Below are 22,180 nucleotides of genomic sequence, written 5' to 3'. Positions count from 1 at the left end.
ACAAAGAAGTTGCAACCCTGTGCTCACAATTTACACTTAGCATTTAAAGTGCACTGTATGCTCTCCAATACTATACAAACACTAATTGCTACTGTAGTATGTAATGTGACAGCATACTGAATATAGATCAAGTTGAAAACATTCTAACAGGATTTATGTAGCTTATCCTGCATTCAAATGAATATTCTGTCAGATAATTATTTATGGAAGCTACTTAATTTAAATATAATCCTGGGAAAGCAATGGGGAGCAAAGGTTGCTGCATACATAGATTGTTTCAAGTTCTGGCTCATGATATGTTCTATAACTGACCTAGTCTCATACAATTGGCTGTATAATTTTTTTTTGCAAAAAAAATTAAAGTTTTCAAAAAAAATTCACAGAACGTTTTGGCATTTTATTAAAAAACAAAAAACCATAGACAACTTCCTTACAAGGCCAAATTTACCAGACCACTTTAACTGTGTCTGCATCAGAATCATTATGTCCGCAAACAATGAAGCGCCATGCACTGAATCAGTTCCCACATCCCTCAAGAGATGGCACATGCAATTGCCCATATATAAACACAGCTATTAGGGCTGTCGACTAATCAGTTAACTCACGCGATTAACTCAAAAAAATTAACTGCGATTAAAAAAAACAATCAATTGCAGTTTTAATTGCACTTTTAAATAGAATACCAATTGAAATTTATAAGCTATTTTGGATGTTTTTCTACATTTTCAAATATATTGCCGTAAATTACAACACAGAATACAAAGTGTACAGTGCTCACTTTAATTTTCATTACAAATATTTGCACTGTAAAAATAGAAATAGTATTTTTCAATTCACCTCATACATGTACCATAATGCAATCTCTTTATTGTATAAGTACTATTTACAAATGTAGATTTTTTTTGTTAAAAAACAAAAACCCGTAACTCAAAACCAAAACAATGTAAAACTTTAGAGCCTACAAGTCCACTCAGTCCTACTTCTTATTCAGCCAATTGATAAGACAAACAAGTTTGTTTACATTTACAGGAGATAAATGCTGCCTGCTTCTTATTTACAATGTCACCTGAAAGTGAGAACAGGCATTCACTGGCACTTTTGTAGCTGGCATTGCAAGGTATTTACGCGCCAGATATGCTAAACATTTGAATGCTCCTTCATGCTTCAGCTACCATTCCAGAGGGCATGTTTCCATGCTGATGACACATGTTAAAAAGATAATGTGTTAATTAAATTTTGACTGAACTCCTTGGGGAGAATTGTATGTCCTCTGCTCTGTTTTACCTGCATTCTGCCATATATTTCATACTATAGCAGTCTCTGATGAAGACCCAGCACATGTTTGTTTTAAGAACACTTTCACTGCAGATTTGACAAAACGCAAAGAAAGTACCGATGTGAGATTTCTAAAGCGAGCTATAGCACTCGACCCAAGGTTTAAGAATCTGAAGTGCCTTCCAAAATCTGAGAGGGACGAGGTGTGGAGCATGCTTTCAGAAGTCTTAAAAGAGCAATACTCCGATACTGAAACTACAGAACTCCAACCATCAGAAAAGAAAATCAACCTTGTGCTGGTGGCATCTGACTCAGATGATGAAAGTGAACATGTGTCAGTTTGTACTGCTTTGAATCATTATCGAGCAGAAACTATCATCAGTGTGGATGCATGTCTTCTGGAATGGTGGTTGAAGATGAAGGGACATATCAATCTTTATGTAAGGGGACTGTTGCCCCTTTACTAACATTCAGTGGGGGGTGTTTTGGTTGGCTAGCTTCCAGTACTAAAAGGGGAAGGGTCTATGGGAAATCAGGATCCTGAGATTGATAGTCCCCAGGAACAATGCAGAGAGGCCAATGCTCCAGGTCAGCCTGAATGACAGGGCAGGCAAGCTAATCAGGGAGTCAGGAGGCCAGGGAGCTCCCGTCCCCCATGTGAGCTGGATTTGCCTGGGTCAGACAGAGTGGGGCTGAGCTAAGGAGAAAGCAGGGGCCCAAGCTGAGCTGGGGAGCAGAACTGTGCCAGATCCAGGTGGACCAGAAAAGCATCCCAGAGAGAGCAGACCCTGTCCTGGGAGCAGAGCTGCAGCAACCAGAGCCAGAGGGGCAAAGAAACAGCCCGGGGAGCTGGAGGCAGAGCAGCAGCAGCGCTGAGACAGAGTGGTGCAGCTGGGGCTGGAGCAGTCCAGAGCTGGGTGCGGTGAGCAGCTGCGGAGAGTGAGGGGGACCCTGGGCAGTGGGCCAAGCACAGGGAGACACCTCAGCCAAGAGACTCTGCAGGCCAGGCTTGGAATGTAACCCCAACAGGGCGGGGGCAACACTGGGAAGAAGGGTCCTACCACTTAGAGCCTGAGAGCATGTGGCCACCGCCAGAGCAAGTGTCCAACCCACAGCATCCCTGCAGCACAGCCAGGGCCTGAGACTTACAAGGAACAGGCTGTGAACTGCCCTGACGTTCCAGAGACCCTGTTTGTGACGTTCCCTGCCACAGAGTGGGTTGATGCTTTTCCTTTCACCTTTCCCATTTTTCCTTATTCTTTTTAAAATTGTTGATTAAATAACTTGCATTTGCTTTAAATTGTATGTAATGGTCAGTGGGTCAGAGAAGTGCCCAGGGCAGAGAGAGTACCCCGGAGTGGGGACACCCTTGCCCCCATCCTAGGTGACCACAGCAGGGTTGGGGGTCAAGCCCCCCAGGAATCCTGGGCCCAGCCTTGTTGGGTTACTAGGACTCTGCCAGACAGGATAGTGGAATGGGAGTCCTCAAGGACAGGGAGGCCACTGGGTAAAGGAAGTGGGAGCGAGGACTCATATCCTTTCACTAGTGCACTTCACCGGGGCAGTACAGAAGCCAGGAAAGTTCCCCACAATAGTGGCACTATTCCCCCTCTTACATTTAGCGCATCTGAAAATGTAAATCTCTTGCAATGCCAGCTACAACAGTGCCATGCAAACATCTGTTCTCACTTTCAGGTGACACTCTAAAACAAGAAGCAGACAGCATTATCTCCTGTTTGTCTTAGTGACTGGCTGAACGAGATGTAGGACTGAGCAGACTTGTAGGCTCTAAAGTTTTAGATTGTTTTATTTTTGAATGCAGTTTTTTTTGCACATAATTCTACATTTGTAAGTTCAACTTTCATGAGAAAGAAATTGCACTACAGTACTTGTATGAGGTGAATTGAAAAACATGATTTCTTTTGGTTGTTTTTTTTTTTTTACAGTGAAAATACTTAACCAAAAATACAAAGTGAGCATTGTTCATTTTATTCTGTGTTGTAATTGAAATCAATATATTTGAAATTGTAGAAAATATCCAAAAATATTTAAATAAATGGTATTCTATTACTGTTTAAGAGTGCGATTAATCATGTGATTATCACGATTAATTTTTTTAAAATCACTTGAGAGCCCAAACAGCTATATATTTTGTGCATTTGTGCTTCTGTTTTTCATGCAATGAAATCCCCCAGGATTTTAAAGTTGTACATTATTTCCCCCTGTTGTTAATTATGCATATTAAGCTCCTCAGACTACTTGGTTTGTTGAGTTTTCACCTGAAATCTCATGCAAATCATAGGTGGTGAGTGAGGCAATCAGCTGTGGACTCTGCAGATGGGGTTAAACTCACACACTGCTCCCCAGCTACCTGTACCCCAGCAGAAGCATGACCACAAAACCCAGTGAGCAGAAACTAGGTTTCAATTCCCCCACATAAAAATAACCGATAGAAGGGAACACAGACCCCTTAATGATTAAACAGTGTACTGTATATGGTACTAATAAACATTTTATACACATTGATATCATTGTAGCACCTAAAATGGTCAAGGTGGTGTACAAAAACCACAGGAAGATATAGCCTTTCCCAAAGGGTTTATAAATTAAAGAAAAACACACTCCAGACGAAACAGAATGTTCATGGTAATGTTACATACAAATCCAGTTACTTTTTTCCAATCGCCCCTTTTCCCCCCAACACCCCTCTCACTCTCCTCCAACTAGCTCTCTATTCCCTCTTCCTCTCCATCCAGCAGCTCCTTTGTATCCTCCCTTCCACTGTGCCCACCCTACAGTACATATTCAAGCACAATATGAGAACCTGGAGCTGGGGAAAGAAGGGAAAAAACTCAGCTAGTGAGAGGGTGACCAAGCTATTGAAAGTATCTGGAAGTACAGCCACCCTCCCCAGGGCCAATGTTTCACATAGCCTCAGCCACCCCCTGTTATCACCAGTAGGTGATGCTGCTTTTTATCTTCCCTACCCTTCAGAGATTCAGATTTTCCTTCTTCAGCTAGGGTTCCCTGTAGGCAAGGGCCTAATACATATCATTTCAGGATATGCAGTATTATTACTGCTTATTAGTTGTACCACGGTAGTGCCTGGAGACCCCATTGTACTAGGCACATTTCTAATACATAATAAGACTAAACTTTTCAAGGCAAGGAAAATTTAAATAGCTAAGACAGACACAGGGAAGCACAGACAGCTTGCCCAAGGTCACACACAGGTCGGTGCTAAGAATCAAGGATACAACTCAGGTCTCCAGTATGTTCTTTGGTAATAACTTTATATTCACAGTTTAAACAGGATATGAACAGAACTGTCTAAAAACAATATGAATCTTACCAATAATTGATATAGGCTTTCTGGCAAAACGTAGTCTTCCCTTAAAGCCAACATATTTACTTCTGCAACCAGCAGACCATAGCCGCACCAAATATTCAGCACCAAAAAACACCACCAGAACAATTTCCTGTTGGAATTAAAAGGAAAAAGGACGTGATTAACGTCAAAAGTTAACTCACAATTTGCATTTTCCTTTTGTCTGTGACTTGTCAAGCCACCTCCTGAAAACCAAAAAGCCAATAGTAACAAGATTGTGTTTTATTTATTTTTCAGAGGGCAAATTTTAAAAAATGGAGTATATTGCCAGCAAACTATTTGTGGAGTAAGGTACTAGTGAGCATAAATAAGTTGTTTAAATAGAAAACTCAGAGCTAAGGTTTCAGAGTAGCAGCCGTGTTAGTCTGTATCCGCAGAAAGTAAAGGAGTACTTGCGACACCTTAGAGGCAAACAAATTTGAGCATAAGCTTTCTTTTTTCAGAGCTAAGCATTATTCTCCTAATCCCTCTAGGCAATACCATAGCAGTGTCCTCTGAGGGAAGTCACAGTAAGTTTCTTCCTCTGTTTAGTTACTGCTCCTAAAAGTTGAAAATAGAGGGATGAAAAATGGAACACTGACAGAGTAGTGTTTTGTTTTTTTAAAAAAATTTTGCATATATTTACCATGCCTCCCTCACTTCCTGGCTTTGGCTAGAATGAAAAGCAACAGGAGCAAACAAGAAATCTTTCTGCTGTTCTCATGTTATTTCTATCCTAACAAACAAGGATTAGTAGAAATCTGACAAAATGTGCAGTTCAATTTGCTGACAAAGAAGGCTGGGAGATAACATTCAAAATTATGATGCTGACCTATTTTATTCAAGACAACGTTCTCCAAAATATTATATGAAATGTTCTCCTGGACTTCCATAGAGAATATATTACTCCTTTTAAGTTTGGTACTCTTGGTTCTAATCACAGATCAATAAAAGCAAAGAATCGCCAGTTCTTTAAGGAATGTGATTCTGAAATTTAAGGGAACTTTAAAAATTCTGCTTATGAGTCAAGTTTTTTTTTTTAAATAAACTTCATGTTCTCACACACACAGAGCGCTCTACATGCATACAAAAATGCAGAATCAGAGTTTACAAACTTGAAACCTCTTCTAAAATCATAAATTGTCCAATTCTCTCATCAACTCACTTGCATCTAATTACACATTCACTGAAATGAATGTGATCTGTTTTGTTAATAGATTCACGGATTCCAAGGTTAGAAGGAACTATAGTGATCTAGTCCAGGGGTCTCCAAACTACAGCCTGCGGGCCGGATCCGTCCTGCGGCTTCCATTTGTCTGGCCCTCCAACCAACAGGGGAAAAGGGCACAGCTGAGTAGGAACGCCTGCCGGCAGCAGCTCACGTGGGTGGGGGGGGTGTAGCTCAGCTGAGCTGTGCGGAGGGGTGAGTGCCCCTGGGAGCCAGTGTCCCTCCAAAAGGGGAACCAACTTAGGGGAGAGTTGCTGCTGCAGCCGAGCAGGCACAGACCCCTGCCTTAGAGTAAAAATACAAGTCAGATGCTTAATTACATCTCCAATAAATGCAGTAAAGAAGATGGAAATTAATTTTATGATGGTTAAATTTTAACTACAGCACTAATAGAACCAAACAGTCCCAACCAACAATGGGAACCTGGAGCTTCTCTTACCAAAGTACAGCCAAACTTTCAATCCTTTGTCATTTTCTTCAGCAGAGCAGGCGCGCCTAGCAGACACAGGGAGAAGGGAGCAGCACAGGGCAGAGCAGACCCAACAAGGGGAGCCAACTTACAGTACCTGCGTCGATTAACTTTTATACCTGATTTAGAATTTAATGGAACACTGACACAGTAGAGTAGTGGTTGTTTTTTTTTTTAAATTTTGCATATATTTAATTTCTTTCACTGTTGCTTCAGCCCATGAAGCCCTTTCAAAAATTTAATATGTCCCTTGTCTCAAAGTTTGGAGACTAGATTGAAGAGTATCATCAAATATTTGTTCCCCACATATGTACTCAGAAATTAATCAAGTCACCTATAATCTTTTTTGATAAACTAAAGAAATCGATGGAACTCAGTCTACCACTATGAAGCATGTTTTCTAATCCTTCAATTATTGTCATGGTTCTTCACTGAATTCTCCCCATTTATCATCATCTTTCTTGGATTATGGATACAGTATTCCCCCAATGGTCACACCAGACCAAATACATAAGTAAAATAAACTCTACTCCTACTCAGGATTCCCCCGTTGATTCATCCAAGAACTGCGCCATTTCCTTTTGGCCACAGTGTTTCACCTTCAGCTCATGTTCAGCTGATTTTGCACCACAACCCCCAAATCTTTTTCAGAGTCACAGCTTCCCAGTATAGTACGGTCTACATTCTTTGTTCCTAGATGTATATATTTACATTTAGCCATATTAAAAACATATATTGTTTGCTTCTACCAGTTTACCAAGGCATCCACACCACTTGTGTTTGTCGCCTGTTCTCTTCATTATGTACCACGCCCCCAGTTTAGGTGTCATTTACAAACTTTGTGATGATTTAATGTTTTCTTCCAAGTATTTAATAAAAGAAAATGTTAACTAGTGTAGGGTCAAGAACCCATCCCTGTGGGACCCCACTAGAATCAGGAAATGTCCCAATTCCTCAACTACGCGTTGAGACCCATCAGTTAGCCAGCTTTTAATCTGTTGGCTGTGTGCCATGTTAATTTTATAACTTTCTAAGTTGTTTGTCATCAAAATATCATGGAGCACCAACTCAAGTTTTGCACTGAATGTGTTACTTTTACATTACACGTCAGCTAGCATCACATGCTAGAATGCCCACTATTACTAAATAGTAAAGACCAATAGGATAACCACTGTGTTAAAGCACGTGAATCTTGGCAACCTTCTTTCAGGTGAAGAGGGCTGAATACAGATTCTTGCAGAGCTTACCAGTGCTATCCCCACCACCAGCCAAACGTGTTCTCTTGAGTATAATGGGAATGCATCCTACTTCTCTAACCCCACAGGCTGAGCTGGTGGGGTAGGAGGAGCAGACTCAACTGGGAGAGCATTTGGGAACTGCAGCATTCCCCATCTTCACACCTAGAATGGGATTTCTCTCTGAACAATGCCTATTCATCCTTAGAATTCCTCATAAGGAAAGTATTTTAGAGGATGAAAGGTGAGTAGAAGAGGGATTATGCAAGCCTACTAATTATGATTGAGTTGTTAACTTTGGAATCAGACCCCCAGGATAAGGATTGTCACAGCAACTCATAACAAGAAAAGATGTGCCATATAATTACAACATAAAAGTATGTCTGTTCCCTCCCAACCCCCATGAAAATGTAGGCTTTTCTGACTCAGACTTAAAGGATATCATTACCAGTGGAAAAATTATTGACAAGAACAGTGAGGTAGAATTGCCATGTCCAGTTATGCTAAGTATCTGCTAGCATAGAAAACACTATGCACAAGAGAAATGCTGAGGAAACAAAGGACTTATAGTTGTGAGATTTTTCCCTAATAGGAAAAATGGGCAATATCACCCTGCAGGCCTTTTACTGGGAAACAGAGCGCATATCTAACAAAGCAAAAACTCCTAAGGACAGATCCCTCAAAACTGATCAATTAATCTCTGTCCTCTCCTTTATCTTACTACTTCATTGTTTGTACGCAATTGATTTGCTAATTCAAACAGAACGGGGTTCTCAAATTTGCTAGGAGAGAGAATGGAAGTTTGACAGCTCTTTACTCACTTTCAAGAACTGATAGAGTCATCAGAATTTGTATTAGCCTTGTACAGTCTGCTTAATAACTGTTCTCTGCTGAAGTCAGTATCACTTACAATAACTACAAGTCTGTCTCATTTTGTTTTGGAAACCAAAATTATAGTATGTCCTAGACACTCTCTCAAGACAAAGGACATTCTAATTTATTGTATCTGAAAGATACAGTTCTCAGTTCTTAAGTAATTCTAACCTATTGTGTCAAGTACACCCAGAAAAAAAAATCAAGATACATTCAAAACATTCAAGCTCTAACACTATGAAACTGTATACAACATATTTAAAAGATTGTGAACTTGCTGATATGAGGATAGACTGAAAAGGAAAGACAAGGCAAATAGCTTCCAACAGTTTACAGTCCAAAACTCAGTCAAATTAGAAACTTTTGGAGGAAGGTCACCAACTTTTATGATATACTAGGTTTGGCTGTCCTGCTAGATTTATGACCAAATAAGACTCCTTGCAGCAGTAAGATGGATGAACATCATGTAAATGAAGGCATGTAAATGAAATTTATAGCTCAGAATTCACAATACCTCCCAATATGGTTAAAGATACACCAGAGAAGCAGCTGAAGGGAATGAATGCAGCTGAAGCGATTAAAGTGCACACATGAAAAAGGCAAGTATTTTCTCAGCTGCAGCTGTGTTTTAGGTGGAGAGTATACACAATGCTCTCTTCACTCTTTTTACTGGCATATTTAGGTGCTCAAGTAAAAGGAGGAAGCAGGATGGCTAAATGAATAGCGTGCTCATGAAGATTCAATCAAGGAATGTCAGCTCAAAACAATGAAGCCTCAGAAGCAAGCATAGTGGTTTAATAGTCCCAATGTTTGCACACGTGCGCTTATGTCCGAAATTTAATCTGATAACCTGTCTTCAAGGTTTTCTTGTCCTTAGAGTTCGAAAATGTCAGGTTAACAACCTGCTTCATTTAAATGAATGCTCAAAGGCAATGAAAGTCAACCAGCACTGAGCATGTGCACTTATCCTAAATCTCACTGTTATAAACTAGAGAGATTAAATCTGAAACTAGCTGGCTGAAAATTAGCATCACATGGAAGAAAGAGCCATGCAGATTTTCTGTACCTCCTATATTGTCAGCTCATTTTGCTTTGAACAACATTTATTTGTTTTACATATGATTGATATGCTTAATAGAAAAGATGGTCAGAGTCTACATTTAACAAATCCATTACAAAGAAACAGCACTGACTAAATATTTTAGAGCACTTGTGACATATCCAGAATTTGCCCATGTCACACCAGGAGTACTTGTCTGGTCCTCTAGTTTATCAACACATTCTATTTACTACAGAAGATGGAATTTTAATCATCTGGCTAATGAGGGAAGTGACAACTCTATACTCTGCTCCACTATCCAGATATGTTGCCATTGAAGTCTGGAATTCATCTGTCAGGGTGTTGCATAGAAAGTTTTAGCTCCTTAAACACACTTAGGTGGATGGGACACTGTCTAGAGTACAGTTGAATACTTTCTGACCTACTGTGAATATAGCAGTACTTAAAACACAACAAGGACTGTAAGATGCACTAAAGAGCAACCTTAAAATCCAACTTGAAAGAAACCATGAATTTGGTCAGGATAGTATTGCCGGGAGACAGAAGTCCTTTATTCATAGACCCAGGCAGCAATGCAAAATTCCTCAAGTTAACCCACCTACATGTCTCAATCCTGACTGGGGGGGGGGGGGGGCGCGCTACCTCTAGCTGGAAGGAAAAAAAGTATAGTCTTGCTTTTCAATGGCATCTATCCAAAGTGAATACCACCTTCTGAATTATAAATAATCATATAATCTCTCAATTTGGGAGGCTCATACCAGTGTGGGTTTCAGTTTTTTCTGCTTTCCCCCCCCCCCCACCTCATTCCCAACTAAATTAAAAAAAACAATCCCCTGGGCCAAATCTTGAGGTCTTAAAGCAAGCAAACTCCCTCTGACCTGAATGGGAGTTAACTAGGGTAGGAATCTGAGAAAGAATGGCATGATTTGGTCCTTTGTTAATAACTCCCCAGTAACATTTTCTATTTCACAATGACAGGTTTCAGAGTAGCAGCCATGTTAGTCTGTATTCGCAAAAAGAAAAGGAGTACTTGTGGCACCTTAGAGACTAACCAATTTATTTGAGCATAAGCTTTCGTGAGCTACAGCTCAGCTCACGAAAGCTTATGCTCAAATAAATTGGTTAGTCTCTAAGGTGCCACAAGTACTCCTTTTCTTATTTCACAATGGTTGTTTTCTGTTTGAGTGAATTGTAGAACACATTGCAATTAGCCTACAGAACAGAATTTGTTCTGTACTAAATCCATGTGTTTGATGACCATTCCATATCTATAAAGGCAGTGGCTGCTAAACCACCAACATAGGGCAAGACTTGAGTTAGTGGACTGGATCCACCAAAGCTGAGAGGAACTTGCTATATCATATTTTCCTAAGTTGTAGGATGCATTAAAAAAAATCTATTTTAAGGTCTATTTTCTAATACTCTCTTAAAAGGCCCACATAAAATGCAGCCATACAGATCCAAGAACAAGCTGTCCGGCGATTTTTTCTGCCTACACCACAAAAGTTGTAGTGAAAGTTAAAAATAAGTTTAGAAGATAATAGAAGCACTTTGTATTTTATTTAGATTTATCCTGCATAAAGAGTGCAAACATACCTTGTGCTGGAGAAGAGACCCTATTGGCATACAAGGGAAATGACTTGCTTTTTCCCCATGGACAGGTTCATCTGTCCATTTCTAAAACCTAATTAACACCTTACGCAAGTGAAATACCTTTCATAAAGTAGCACTCCAGGTTATGGAAGCTATCCTATGCGTCTTACTCTGGCAAAAGTGTTCCCTCAGTAAGGGCTGCAGGATGAGGCCCCATGAATTCAATGTGCTAGACAACCCACTTCTCTCTATTGCATGCACCATGCCCTAGGGTCAGATAAATGTAGCAAGGCACTGATTTGTAGAAACATTTATGAAAAGAGAATATTGAACACACCAACTTCTGCTTTTTGGAATTTCTTCCTGGAAAAAGCTACATTAAGAAAATTCAGATTGCACCATTAAGCAAACAGAACTCAGGAAGCAACAAATTTAAGGTTGCACTTGACCTCACTAGCACAGATTCATAATGGCAGTCTTGAATGACATGGTTATATAGCTGAAATCATGCAAGTGGGTGAGGGTCACTGAAAAAAAAAAGGGAGACGAGGCCGAGATAAATATATATAGAGTAGCGCTCGGTACTGGAGAATGCTGCATCACATGTATCTAACTGGAGAAAAGCTGTATGAAATCAATGATTTAAAGAAAAATATCATAAAATATAAAATCTGTCATGTGGAACTACTTCACCAGACATCATGGTCCCACACTCCTCAAACTGTCCACAGCAGGGAGCACACCTCTGCAAACCTTAGAAAGATGTTGCCTTTGAAGCTCTGAAGCCTCAAGTTATATACTGGCTCTAGCAAAATTTAGACAAACTCTTTGAATAAAATGTCTATCATATAAACTTAGACATGACACAAGGAAAGAATAGCAACAAACAGTGAAAATGGGGTGGTGGGGTCATGGAAAAGATGGTTCAGAGCTTTGAAAATAAAATTAAGACTGTTCAGTTTCTTATGCACCCTTCCTCATTATTTCACTTCTACACCATTCTAGGTTTTGGTTGCCACTATGAGATTAAGTTTACTATTTTGAACTATTCTTTATGGTTGTAGCATTGGGTGGCAATGGATAGGGATAAAGGAGGTGAGAGGAGAAGCTGAAGCACAACAGATGAAGAGGGAATGATAAAGCTTGGAGAGACGGGAATGGTTAAAAGGCTGATGGAAGAAGTTAGAAGTAAGTCAGCAAACTAAGATGGCATGGTGAAAGGCAGCCAAAATTTGACAGGACTGGCAACCATGAATGAAGAAGATCAAAAGGTGGAATGATCAATTACATGTTTAAAACAATCAAATAAAACAAGACTGTTGTGTATAATAAGAAAAAAGTCAAACAATGAGTTACTGTCTATACAACTAAAATTATATAAGCATTAGTATCCAAGTGATAAGAGAACACAATGCCAGGAAGGCTGAGCCAAGTGAACATCATGAGACTACATATTTATCCATTCAGATACTTAATGGTGCTCATCACCACAGTATCTGAGTGACTCAAAAATTCTAATGTATTTATTCTCACAGTACCCAGTGAGGTAGTGAACTACTATTATCCCCAATTTACAAATGGTAAACAGGCACAGAGAGGCTAAATGACTTGCCAAGGATCAGAGACTGTGGCAGAGCAGAAAATTGAACCCAGGTCTCCCACAGCCCAAAGCAGCACCCTAGCCATGGGATGATCCTTCCTCTCTAGATGCAGGAGAGCATGGTGTGATGCTGCTGCTGCTCTTCAGTGAACAGCCTCCAGGGGAGCACAGGACCCCTAAAGACTGCCTCCACGAGGCAAAGTTGACAGCAGTGATGGGCACTATCTGTGTAGTATCTGGACATCTTCCACATAAAATGGATTTCATGGACACTCTAGCTTGTGAGTTTTTACCTCCCAAAAGCAACAGAGCCAGAGTGTCCATGAAATCCACACTGCTATAGCTAATCAAGTTTATGTGGATGATGCTCAGACACTACAGGGATGAGCAGGAGTAGAAGACTAAGAGACAAAAATGGTTAAACATTTAAAAAAACCCCAACTTTACTAAAAATAGATGTTAACCTTTAGGTTGACAAACAGTAAATTTAAGTTTGAAAAGAGTTATTACAGAGTAATATAGCGGTAAAATATGAACATCTCTTGACCATGAATAGAGGGGTCTGCCCACTCCAAAGTGCCCAATAAAAGTTGTTTACAAACATTTGGAAGTTAGGTCATGGGGCCCAGCTTAGAATGTGAATATAGCAATGATTTTTAAGTCCAGCTGCCCATTTCAAACTAGAACGTATGTTATCAGTGAAGACCAAATTGTATTTCCTATCCCCATTTTAATTCAAACCACTATAGCATTAAACAGATGGCATATTACTAAAATTCTTTTTTTTTTAATTGAACATAAGTTTTAATTGGAAATAAGTGCTCTACAATGAAAATACACATTTTATTCTTTTTGAATGTGGGAAGCAGAATACCATCCATCCAACCCCCTTCAATAATATTTGCATCCACAAGTGAACAAATACACTTGTGGATGCAAATATTATTTATCTATCTCCTCTGAGCCAACAATTTTTATTTACTCGAAGAGTTCAATATCAAGGTGTTAAAATACCATTCACCTCAAGCCAATATATGAATTGACACATTTGCTTGTGTCAGAATACTGTATTTGTATTGAAAAAAGAATTTATTCACCTAAAACTATTCTTTGAAACAATATATAAATACTAAATACTTGTTAAACAGCACGATTTTTGTATTTGCCCCTCTCCAGCAACACAAAAGGAAACTAGATATTCCTTTATTACATCGGGGGGGGGGGGGTGAGTTAAAATGATGATGTATGTGCATTGTAAATAACAATGGTGACCTCTTCTGGTAGAAATATATATGAAAATAGACCTTTGGTTTCCAGCAGCCAAAGCATTCAGTAGATTAACACTCAGAGGGATTGTTTGGAAATTAAACTGGGTCCATTTAATAGCTTATATTTGTATAATATCACATCCATAAGGATCTCAATGCAATTTACATATTTACAGTTTACACAAACTATTAGAATACACAGATCTCTCTACTCCCCTCTTCTCTGCCCTTCAAATGAAATACGGAGGTAGTTTATTACATAATAAACCTACAGAGGAAATGAATGCAGATGAAAATGAAGGGAGTTGGATGGATGGTATTATGCTTCCCACATTCAAAAAGAATAAAATGTGTATTTTCATTGTAGAGCACTTATTTCCAATTAAGGAACAACAACAAAAACAGGTCCTGATCCTGCAAGCTATTCTGCACAGGCTGAGTCCACACCCACACAGAGTCCCATTGAAGTCAGAGGAGCTCTGCAGTCTGTTCACACAGAGCAGGATTAGGCCATAACATCTCTATGACAGAGACAGATCTCAAGAGCACAGAATGACTCACTAATGTTCTGTATCTGAAATAAAACACAAGGTAACAGACACCACATCGCTACCCCTGAAGAAAATAGGAGTCTCCTACAAATGACAGTGCCGTTAAAGCAGAATCACAACTTCTTGGAGTTACAGGATTGGATACACTCCTGAAAAAAACCTCACCTACTCTATTGCCCCCTACATTTTGTGACATGCGCTTATTAAAACCATGGGATGACAAGGAAATATATTTTTTCATAAGGAAAATGAAGTTTGCGCATGAGTCAAATTCTCAGTTTAAAAAAAAATTGTTGGCCAAGCCCCCTCTCATGGACACTTCTGATGGTGTAAAGTAACTCTGACAATTTTAGTGCTTTGCAACAGAACTGCCCATCAGCTACCAAGTCCCTAAAATAGGAGTAACTTCTACCTCCATGCACTTCTGCAAAGTCTGCTCTGAAATGGAATAATTTCCTTCCTTACTCCCACTACTGCCATTCTTTCCTCCAAATCTCCTTTACCACACAAAACCACCACTCTGCAACCCAACGTTTCCAGCATGGCCGGCCACAAGAAATCATCAGTGAGACTTTTCAGTTTTTAAAGCTCTTTCCCAGCATGGATAATTTAGCTAGTTATCGGCTTAATTTTATTCTACATAAATGAACTAAAATTTTGGGAGTTTTTTTAAAATATGAAAAAAGTTTGTAATTGAGATAACAGACAAATGAGGCTAAAAAAGTAGACAGGCACATTCCACACAAGCCATGGTATATAATATATTTTCATTTTCTGGGTGCAATAATTGTTTAGGGAGTGCTAGAATATTTTCTCTGTGACTTAATTAACACCACTAAATATAAAAACAAACAGCAGTCACTGTATTACCATGATCACACTATCAAGATCATTTCAACATAGCTTTGTGAAGCAATGACTACCCTGGAACGCTGAGACCTATTTTGCTTTTGAACTACCACCTTGTCGATATTTATGGCTGAAAGAAAGCTTTAACTTGATCATACTATAGGAACCATGAATCGTCATGCAAGTTCAGTGCCTTATGGGAAGAGGAAATGGATAAAGAGGGAAAAGGGCTTAAATTACTAGAGTAAATCAGATTTTTAAAAGAATCACAGAATTTAGAAAAGAGGTACCTATTATAAGTGATCGTAGACATTAAAAGCAAAATGAAACAGCTCAGTAAGCAACATTTCAGTAGGGGAAGAAATTATCGTCAAACTTTCACAATGAAATCAAATTAAACAGTAGAAAAGTTTAGCAGAATTTTTTTTTAATCTTGACAGGAGAAACTGGACGGAACTTTTCAAAACATTGGATAATGAAAACTTAGAGCTGACCCACGGTAGAAATCAAGTGCAATGGCAGACAGTATACAAAATTGGATATACATTTTTAAAAACAGCAAATGTAGTGAAACTTCCTAATTATTTCCCTAAGGAAAGTTTACTACAAGAGTAAAAACCATGATCATTCTTTTTGAAGAGGAAATTACCTGTGTTTTTAATTATCTATCACCAAGCCAGATATAGAAGAAAAGCATGAAGACATTATTGGAGCACTAAAATGGGAAATTTGAAATACATGGAGTTTCCATGTTAAAAACAAATTATGAACTCTAAAAAACAAAAAATAATAGAATAAAAACTTCATAGAAAGCATGTTCATGCTGGAAGTAACTAGGATTATACTAGAATTAGGTGGGCAATAAGGAAAAAGGACAACACATAGCTGTAATGCTCTATGATTAAGATGACCATTTATATCATTGATATTCACTGTTATACAATTGCAACAAATCTTGCATAAAGTTTTTCCATGTAAGGTGTCAATGGAAAAGTTACAATTTATCTAGTCTGATTAACCTGGTTAAATCCATGCATCATCTTTGTATCTAAAGTTATCAATACTGGCTATGATTTGTACCTCAAACATGTATTGTGTGTCTAGGGTGACACTCCCCGGATAGATTTACATCAGGGCTACACAGCTATGTGTTGATGGCCGATTAAGGACACAACTCTGACAATGGGCCGTTGAAGACACTCATCCCATCCAGACAGCTCTTCTGGAGGATGAACTTCCCCAAAACTTGAGGTCTGAGGTGTTGGGTTCAGACCCATCTCTAATTATAAATACTTGTAGGGGATGAGGACATTCAGGGCAAAGTACAGCCAATGGAAATAAAGGGATGATGTTCTGTGACATGTTACCATACTGCACCAAATTTGGGATCTTGCACTTTTTACATTGCTGTATGTGTCATCAACTCAGGGGCACAGCAAATGCAAGACAAATCATCCAGAAATAGGAACTACTGTGCTTATTTCTAGCGAAGACCTGTTCTTCTCCCATCTTCCCAACTCACCCTGATTATCCATTCTCTTATATATTCCTATATATCCTATATTCCAGAGTGGGATTTTCAAAAGCATTCACCTGTTGGCTCATCTCTGCTGTTAGTGACATCTATGGTAAAACTCCTATTGACCTCAACAGCAACGTTATTGGACGAAAGTAGGGTGTTTTGAAAGTCAGCAAGTGTTTTATTTTTATACTTTCAGGTCTATAGACTTAAGTATAATAGAACATTTGGAATCCTTGGCACAGAAATGTCTCAAGTGAAAAGTATTCATTAAAAAAAGTGACTCGACCCTGAAAAGTCAAAGTAAAAATGACACCTTCTTAACATATCTGATCCCTACGAATATAAGAACATCCATATTGGGTTCATCTAGCCCAGTAACTGGTCTTCTGACACAGTGGCCAATGTCAGGTGCCCCAGAACAGGTAATCAAGTGATCCATCCCCTGTCGCCCATTCCCAGCTTCAGGCAAACAGAAGCTAGGGACGCCATCCCAGCCCATCCTGGCTAAGAGCTATTGATGGACCTATCCTCTATGAATTTATCTAGTTCTATAACAGGGTTAAAAAAAGTCTTGGCCTTCACAACATCCTCTGGCAAAAGAGTTCCACAGGTTGACTGTGCATTGTGTGAAGAAATACGTCTTTTTGTTTGTTTTAAACCTGCTGCCTATTGATTTCATTTGGTGAGCCCTCGTTCTTCTATTATGAGGAGGAGTAAACACTACCTTATTTTCTCCACACCAGTCATGATTTAATAGGCCTCAATCATACCCCCCTCCCCTTAGTCATCTCTTCTCCAAGCTGGAGAGTCCAAAGCTTAATCTCTCCTCATACAGAAGTTGTTCCATACCCCCTAATCATTTTTGCTGCCCTTTTCTGAACCTTTTCCAAGTCCAATCCATCTTTTGAGATGGGGTGACCACATCTGCACGTGGTATTCAAGATGTGGGCGTACCATGGACTTATATATAGGCAATATGACATTTTCGGTCTTATTATCTATCCCATTCCTAATGATTCTCAACATTGTTCGCTTTTTTGACTGCTGCTGCAGATTGAGTGGATGTTCCAGAGAACTATCCACAATGACTCCAAGATCTCTCTCGAGCGGTAACAGCTAATTTAGACCCCATCATTTTATATGTATAGTTGGGATGTTTTCCAATGTGCATTACTTTGCATTTATCAACATTGAATGTCACCTGCCATTTTGTTGTGCAGTCACCCAGTTTTGGGAGAACCTTTTGTAGCTCTTCGCAGTCTGTTTGGGACTTAACTATCTTGAGTAGTTTTGTATCATCTGCAAATGTTGCCACCTCACTGTTTAACCCTTTTTCCAGATCATTTATGAATGTTGAATAGTACTGGTCTCAGTGCAGACCCCTGGGGGACACCCCTATATACCTCTCTCCATTCTGAAAACTGACCATTTATTCCTACCCTTTGTTTCCTATCTTTTAACCAGTTGCCAGGCCATGAGAGGACCTTCCCTCTTATCCCATGACAGTTTACTTTACTTAAGAGCCTTTGGTGAGGGACCTTGTCAAAGGCTTTCTGAAAATCTAGAGTACACTATATCCACTAATCCCCCTTGTCCACATGCTTGTTGACCCCCTCAAAAAATTCTAGTAGATTCGTGAGGTATTATTTCCCTTTACAAAAACCATGTTGACTCTTCCCCAAATTATGTGCAACTATGTGTCTGACAATTCTGTTTTTAAGTATAGTTTCAACCAGTTTGCCTGGTACTGAAGTCAGATTTACTGGCCTGTAATTGCCGGGATAACCTCTGGAGCCCTTTTTAAAAACTGACGTCACATTAGCTATCCTTCAGTCATCTGGTAGAGAAACTGATTTAAAAGGATAGGTTACAAACTACAATTAGTAGCTCTGCAATTTCACATTTGAATTCTCTCAGAACTCTTGGGTGAATACCCTCTGGTCTGGTGACTTATTACTGTTTAGTTTATCAATTTGTTCCAAAACCTCCTCTACTGAGACCTCAATCTGGGACAGTTCCTCAGATCAGGCACCTAAAAAGAATGGCTCAGGTTTGGGAATCTCCCTCACATACTCAGCAGTGAAGACTGATGCTAAGAATTCATTTAGTTTCTCTGCAATGGCCTTATCCTTGAGTGCTCCTTTAGCATCTCTATTGTCCAGCAGCTGCACTGGTTGTTTAGCATGCTTCCTGCTTCTGATGTACTTAACATTTTTTTTGCTATTACTTTTGAGTCTTTGGCTAGGTGTTCAAATTATTTTTTACACATCATTTGCCAGAGTTTATGCTCCTTTCTATTTTGCTCATTAGGATTAGACTTCCACTTTTTAAAGGATGCCTTTTTGCCTCTCACTGCTTTTTACTTTCTTGTTCAGCTACAGGGGCACTTTTTGGGGTTATTTTACTATGTTTTTTAATTTGGGATATACATTTAAATTGAGCCTCTATTATGATGTCTTCAAAAAGTTTCCATGCAGCTTGCAGAGATTTCACTTTTGGCACTGTACCTTTTAATTTCTGTTTAACTAACTTCCTCATTTTTGTGTAGTTCCTTTTTCTGAAATGAAATGCTGCAGTGTTGGGCTGCTGTGGTGTTTTTAAACACCGCAGGGATGTTAAATTTAATTATATTATGGTCACTATTACCAAGCGGTCCAGCTATATTCACCTCTTGGACCAGATCCTGTGCTCCACTTAGGACTAAAACTACTTCTCCTATGATGGGTTCCAGGACTAGCTGCTCCAAGAAGCAGTCATTTAAGGTGTCAAGAAACTTTATCTCTGCATCCCGTCCTGAGGTGACATGTATCCAGTCAATATGGGGATAGTTGAAATCCCCCATTATTATTATTATTGAGTTTATTTTTATAGCTTCTCAATCTCCCTGAGTATTTTGCAGTCACTATCACCATCCTGGTCAGGTGATCAGCAATATAACCCTATTGCTATATTCTTACGATTCAAGCATGGAATTACTATCTATCGAGATTCTATTGTATAATTTGGTTCATTTCAGATTACACTTCATTTGATTAAATGCTTTCTTTCACATCTACAGCCACTCCCCCACCACCACGACCTGTTCTGTCCTTCCAATATATTTTGTACCCTGGTATTACTTACTGTGTCCCATTGAATATCCTTATTCCACCAAGTTTGTGATGCTTATTATATCAACATCCTCATTTAATATGAGGCACTCTAGTTCACCCATCTTATTATTTAGACTTCTAGCATTTGTATATAAGCACTTCAAAACTTGTCACTTATCTGTCTGCCATTACATGATGTAATTGAACGCGACTTCTTTTCATTTGACAGTTTCATCATAGAATCATAGAATATCAGGGTTGGAAGGGACCTCAGGAGGTCATCTAGCCCAACCCCCTGCTCAAAGCAGGACCAATCCCCAATTTTTGCCCCAGATCCCTAAATGGCCCCCTCAAGGATTGAACTCACAACCCTGGGTTTAGCAGGCCAATGCTCAAACCACTGAGCTATCCCTCCCCCAAGATCCTACCTGTACTTTATCATCTTCATCCTCTCCCCCTTACTAGGGCATAGAGAATCTCCAATAGCTCCTTCCCTAACAGATGTCTCTGTCCAAACCACATGCTTCTCTGCACTTGTTGGCTTTCCCCTAACCCTTAGTTTAAAAACTGCTCTGACCTTTTTAATGTCAAGTGCCAGCAATCTGGTTCCATTTTGGATTAGGTGGAGCCCATCCTTCCTGTATGGGGTCCTTCTTTCCCAAGTTTCCCCAATTCCTAATAAATCTAAACCCCTCCTCCCTACACTATCGTCTCATTCATGCATTGAGACCCTGCAGTTCTCCCTGTCTAACTGGCCCTGTGCGTAGAACTGGGAGCATTTCAGAGAATGCTACAGGAGGTCCTGGACTTCCGTCTCTTACCTAGAAACCTAAATACCCTGTGGGCATAAGTCACTTGGTGAATCAGTACAGTTCCATATTTATCTCTAAGTTTCTCTAATTCAGTTTTACAGGCACTTCTGTACAAATCTCACTGAAGCCAGACATATTGTGACTAGTCTCCTTGATAGACAAAAGTGAATGAATCATTGTGTCTCATTGGCTGTTAGGGATTGGCCAATGAGATCAGATTAGTGCAAACCCCTTCTTTCCCACTTCCCCCACCCCACCCCTCAAAAGTCATTCATCCACAACATAAAGCTAAGCTAAACCAAACCATTATACAAAGTTGAAAAAAATTAGCTGTTTTTCTCACCTATTTTACATTTCTGTAGACCAGTGCGCTTCCAGATTTTTGATAGGGACACTATCAAAGGTATCCAAGCCACCCAAAATTGGGTTTCGTGTACCACACCTGACCCAAAACAAGCATTAAACAGAAATCACACCAAAAGCACTGCTCCCGTGAGTTTTCCAGACTGATTTTGTAGGCTCAAGAGGTCCAGAAAATTTGGATAAACAACTGGACTTGTGTGCTTATCTAAAAAAACCTGATCCTCTAACACTTTTTGAAATCCACTCATGAATTCTACATACCTTTTCTGTTCACCATAAACTTGTTCTGATGTCACTGCCTTTGTGTTCTGGCTTGCTAAATAGCCAGAATGGGGCAAAGAATCAACAGCTAAGGTCCTACAATTTATCTTGCATAGCATGACCACAAACTAAATTACCTCATCAAGCAAAGGAGCTGGCAACAAGCTCATAACAGCTAAGTGACAAATATGCATCATATTTGTTGTTTGGAAAAGAGCTCCTTTTAAAAGAGAGGGCACATCTCCCTCAGCTGGCAGCAAATAGAAGCTCAAGACAAGCAATCTCACAAGTCCCAAAACCACAGAAGTGAAGTTAATGCATTGTTAATCAGATGGAAAATTATGGCACGTGCCTGTCTTTTCCTGACTACCAGAGAGCAGAAATTCACTCCAAGCCCAAGCGAACACCACAAGTAGAGCTATTACTACATTCTGTGAACCGTGCTTGTGTGATTAAATGATTTCCAACTCAGCGACAGTTTTTTTCTGATATATCCCTGTCATCTTTTAGGATATAACTTTACATTCAACTTTGAAGACTTGCTTTAGGAGCAATTTGACACAAGTGTCCTAAGCACAGGAACATTATTTCCCCCCAGAATTAGGTTAAAATTGTTTCAGCTGCTTTTATTTGAAGCCTCCAACAATTTTAGTAAAAAGAAAAGGAGTACTTGTGGCACCTTAGAGCCTAAAATTTATTTGAGCATAAAAGCTTTCGTGAGCTACAGCTCACTTCATTGGATGCATGCACTGGAAAATACAG

General features: G+C 39.4%; 1 protein-coding gene across 1 annotated transcript in view; it reads right to left on the bottom strand.

Annotated features, from left to right (window-relative positions):
* The window catches only part of LOC311514343 (potassium voltage-gated channel subfamily KQT member 1-like), a gene marked incomplete at its 5' end in the record, with an annotated part of 745,885 nt that overhangs the window by 668,653 nt on the left and 55,052 nt on the right, over positions 1-22,180 (bottom strand). Inside the window, one exon of the mRNA XM_084616893.1 lies at positions 4,628-4,754. Coding sequence (XP_084473019.1) covers positions 4,628-4,754 — 127 coding nt within the window. The remainder of the gene's footprint in view (positions 1-4,627; positions 4,755-22,180) is intronic.

The sequence above is a fragment of the Lepidochelys olivacea genome (genome assembly GCF_965140295.1).
Source record: "Lepidochelys olivacea isolate rLepOli2 genome assembly, chromosome: 1".
In the NCBI taxonomy this organism is placed as follows: Eukaryota; Metazoa; Chordata; order Testudines; family Cheloniidae; genus Lepidochelys; species Lepidochelys olivacea.
This window is presented reverse-complemented; position numbering and strand designations above follow the sequence as displayed.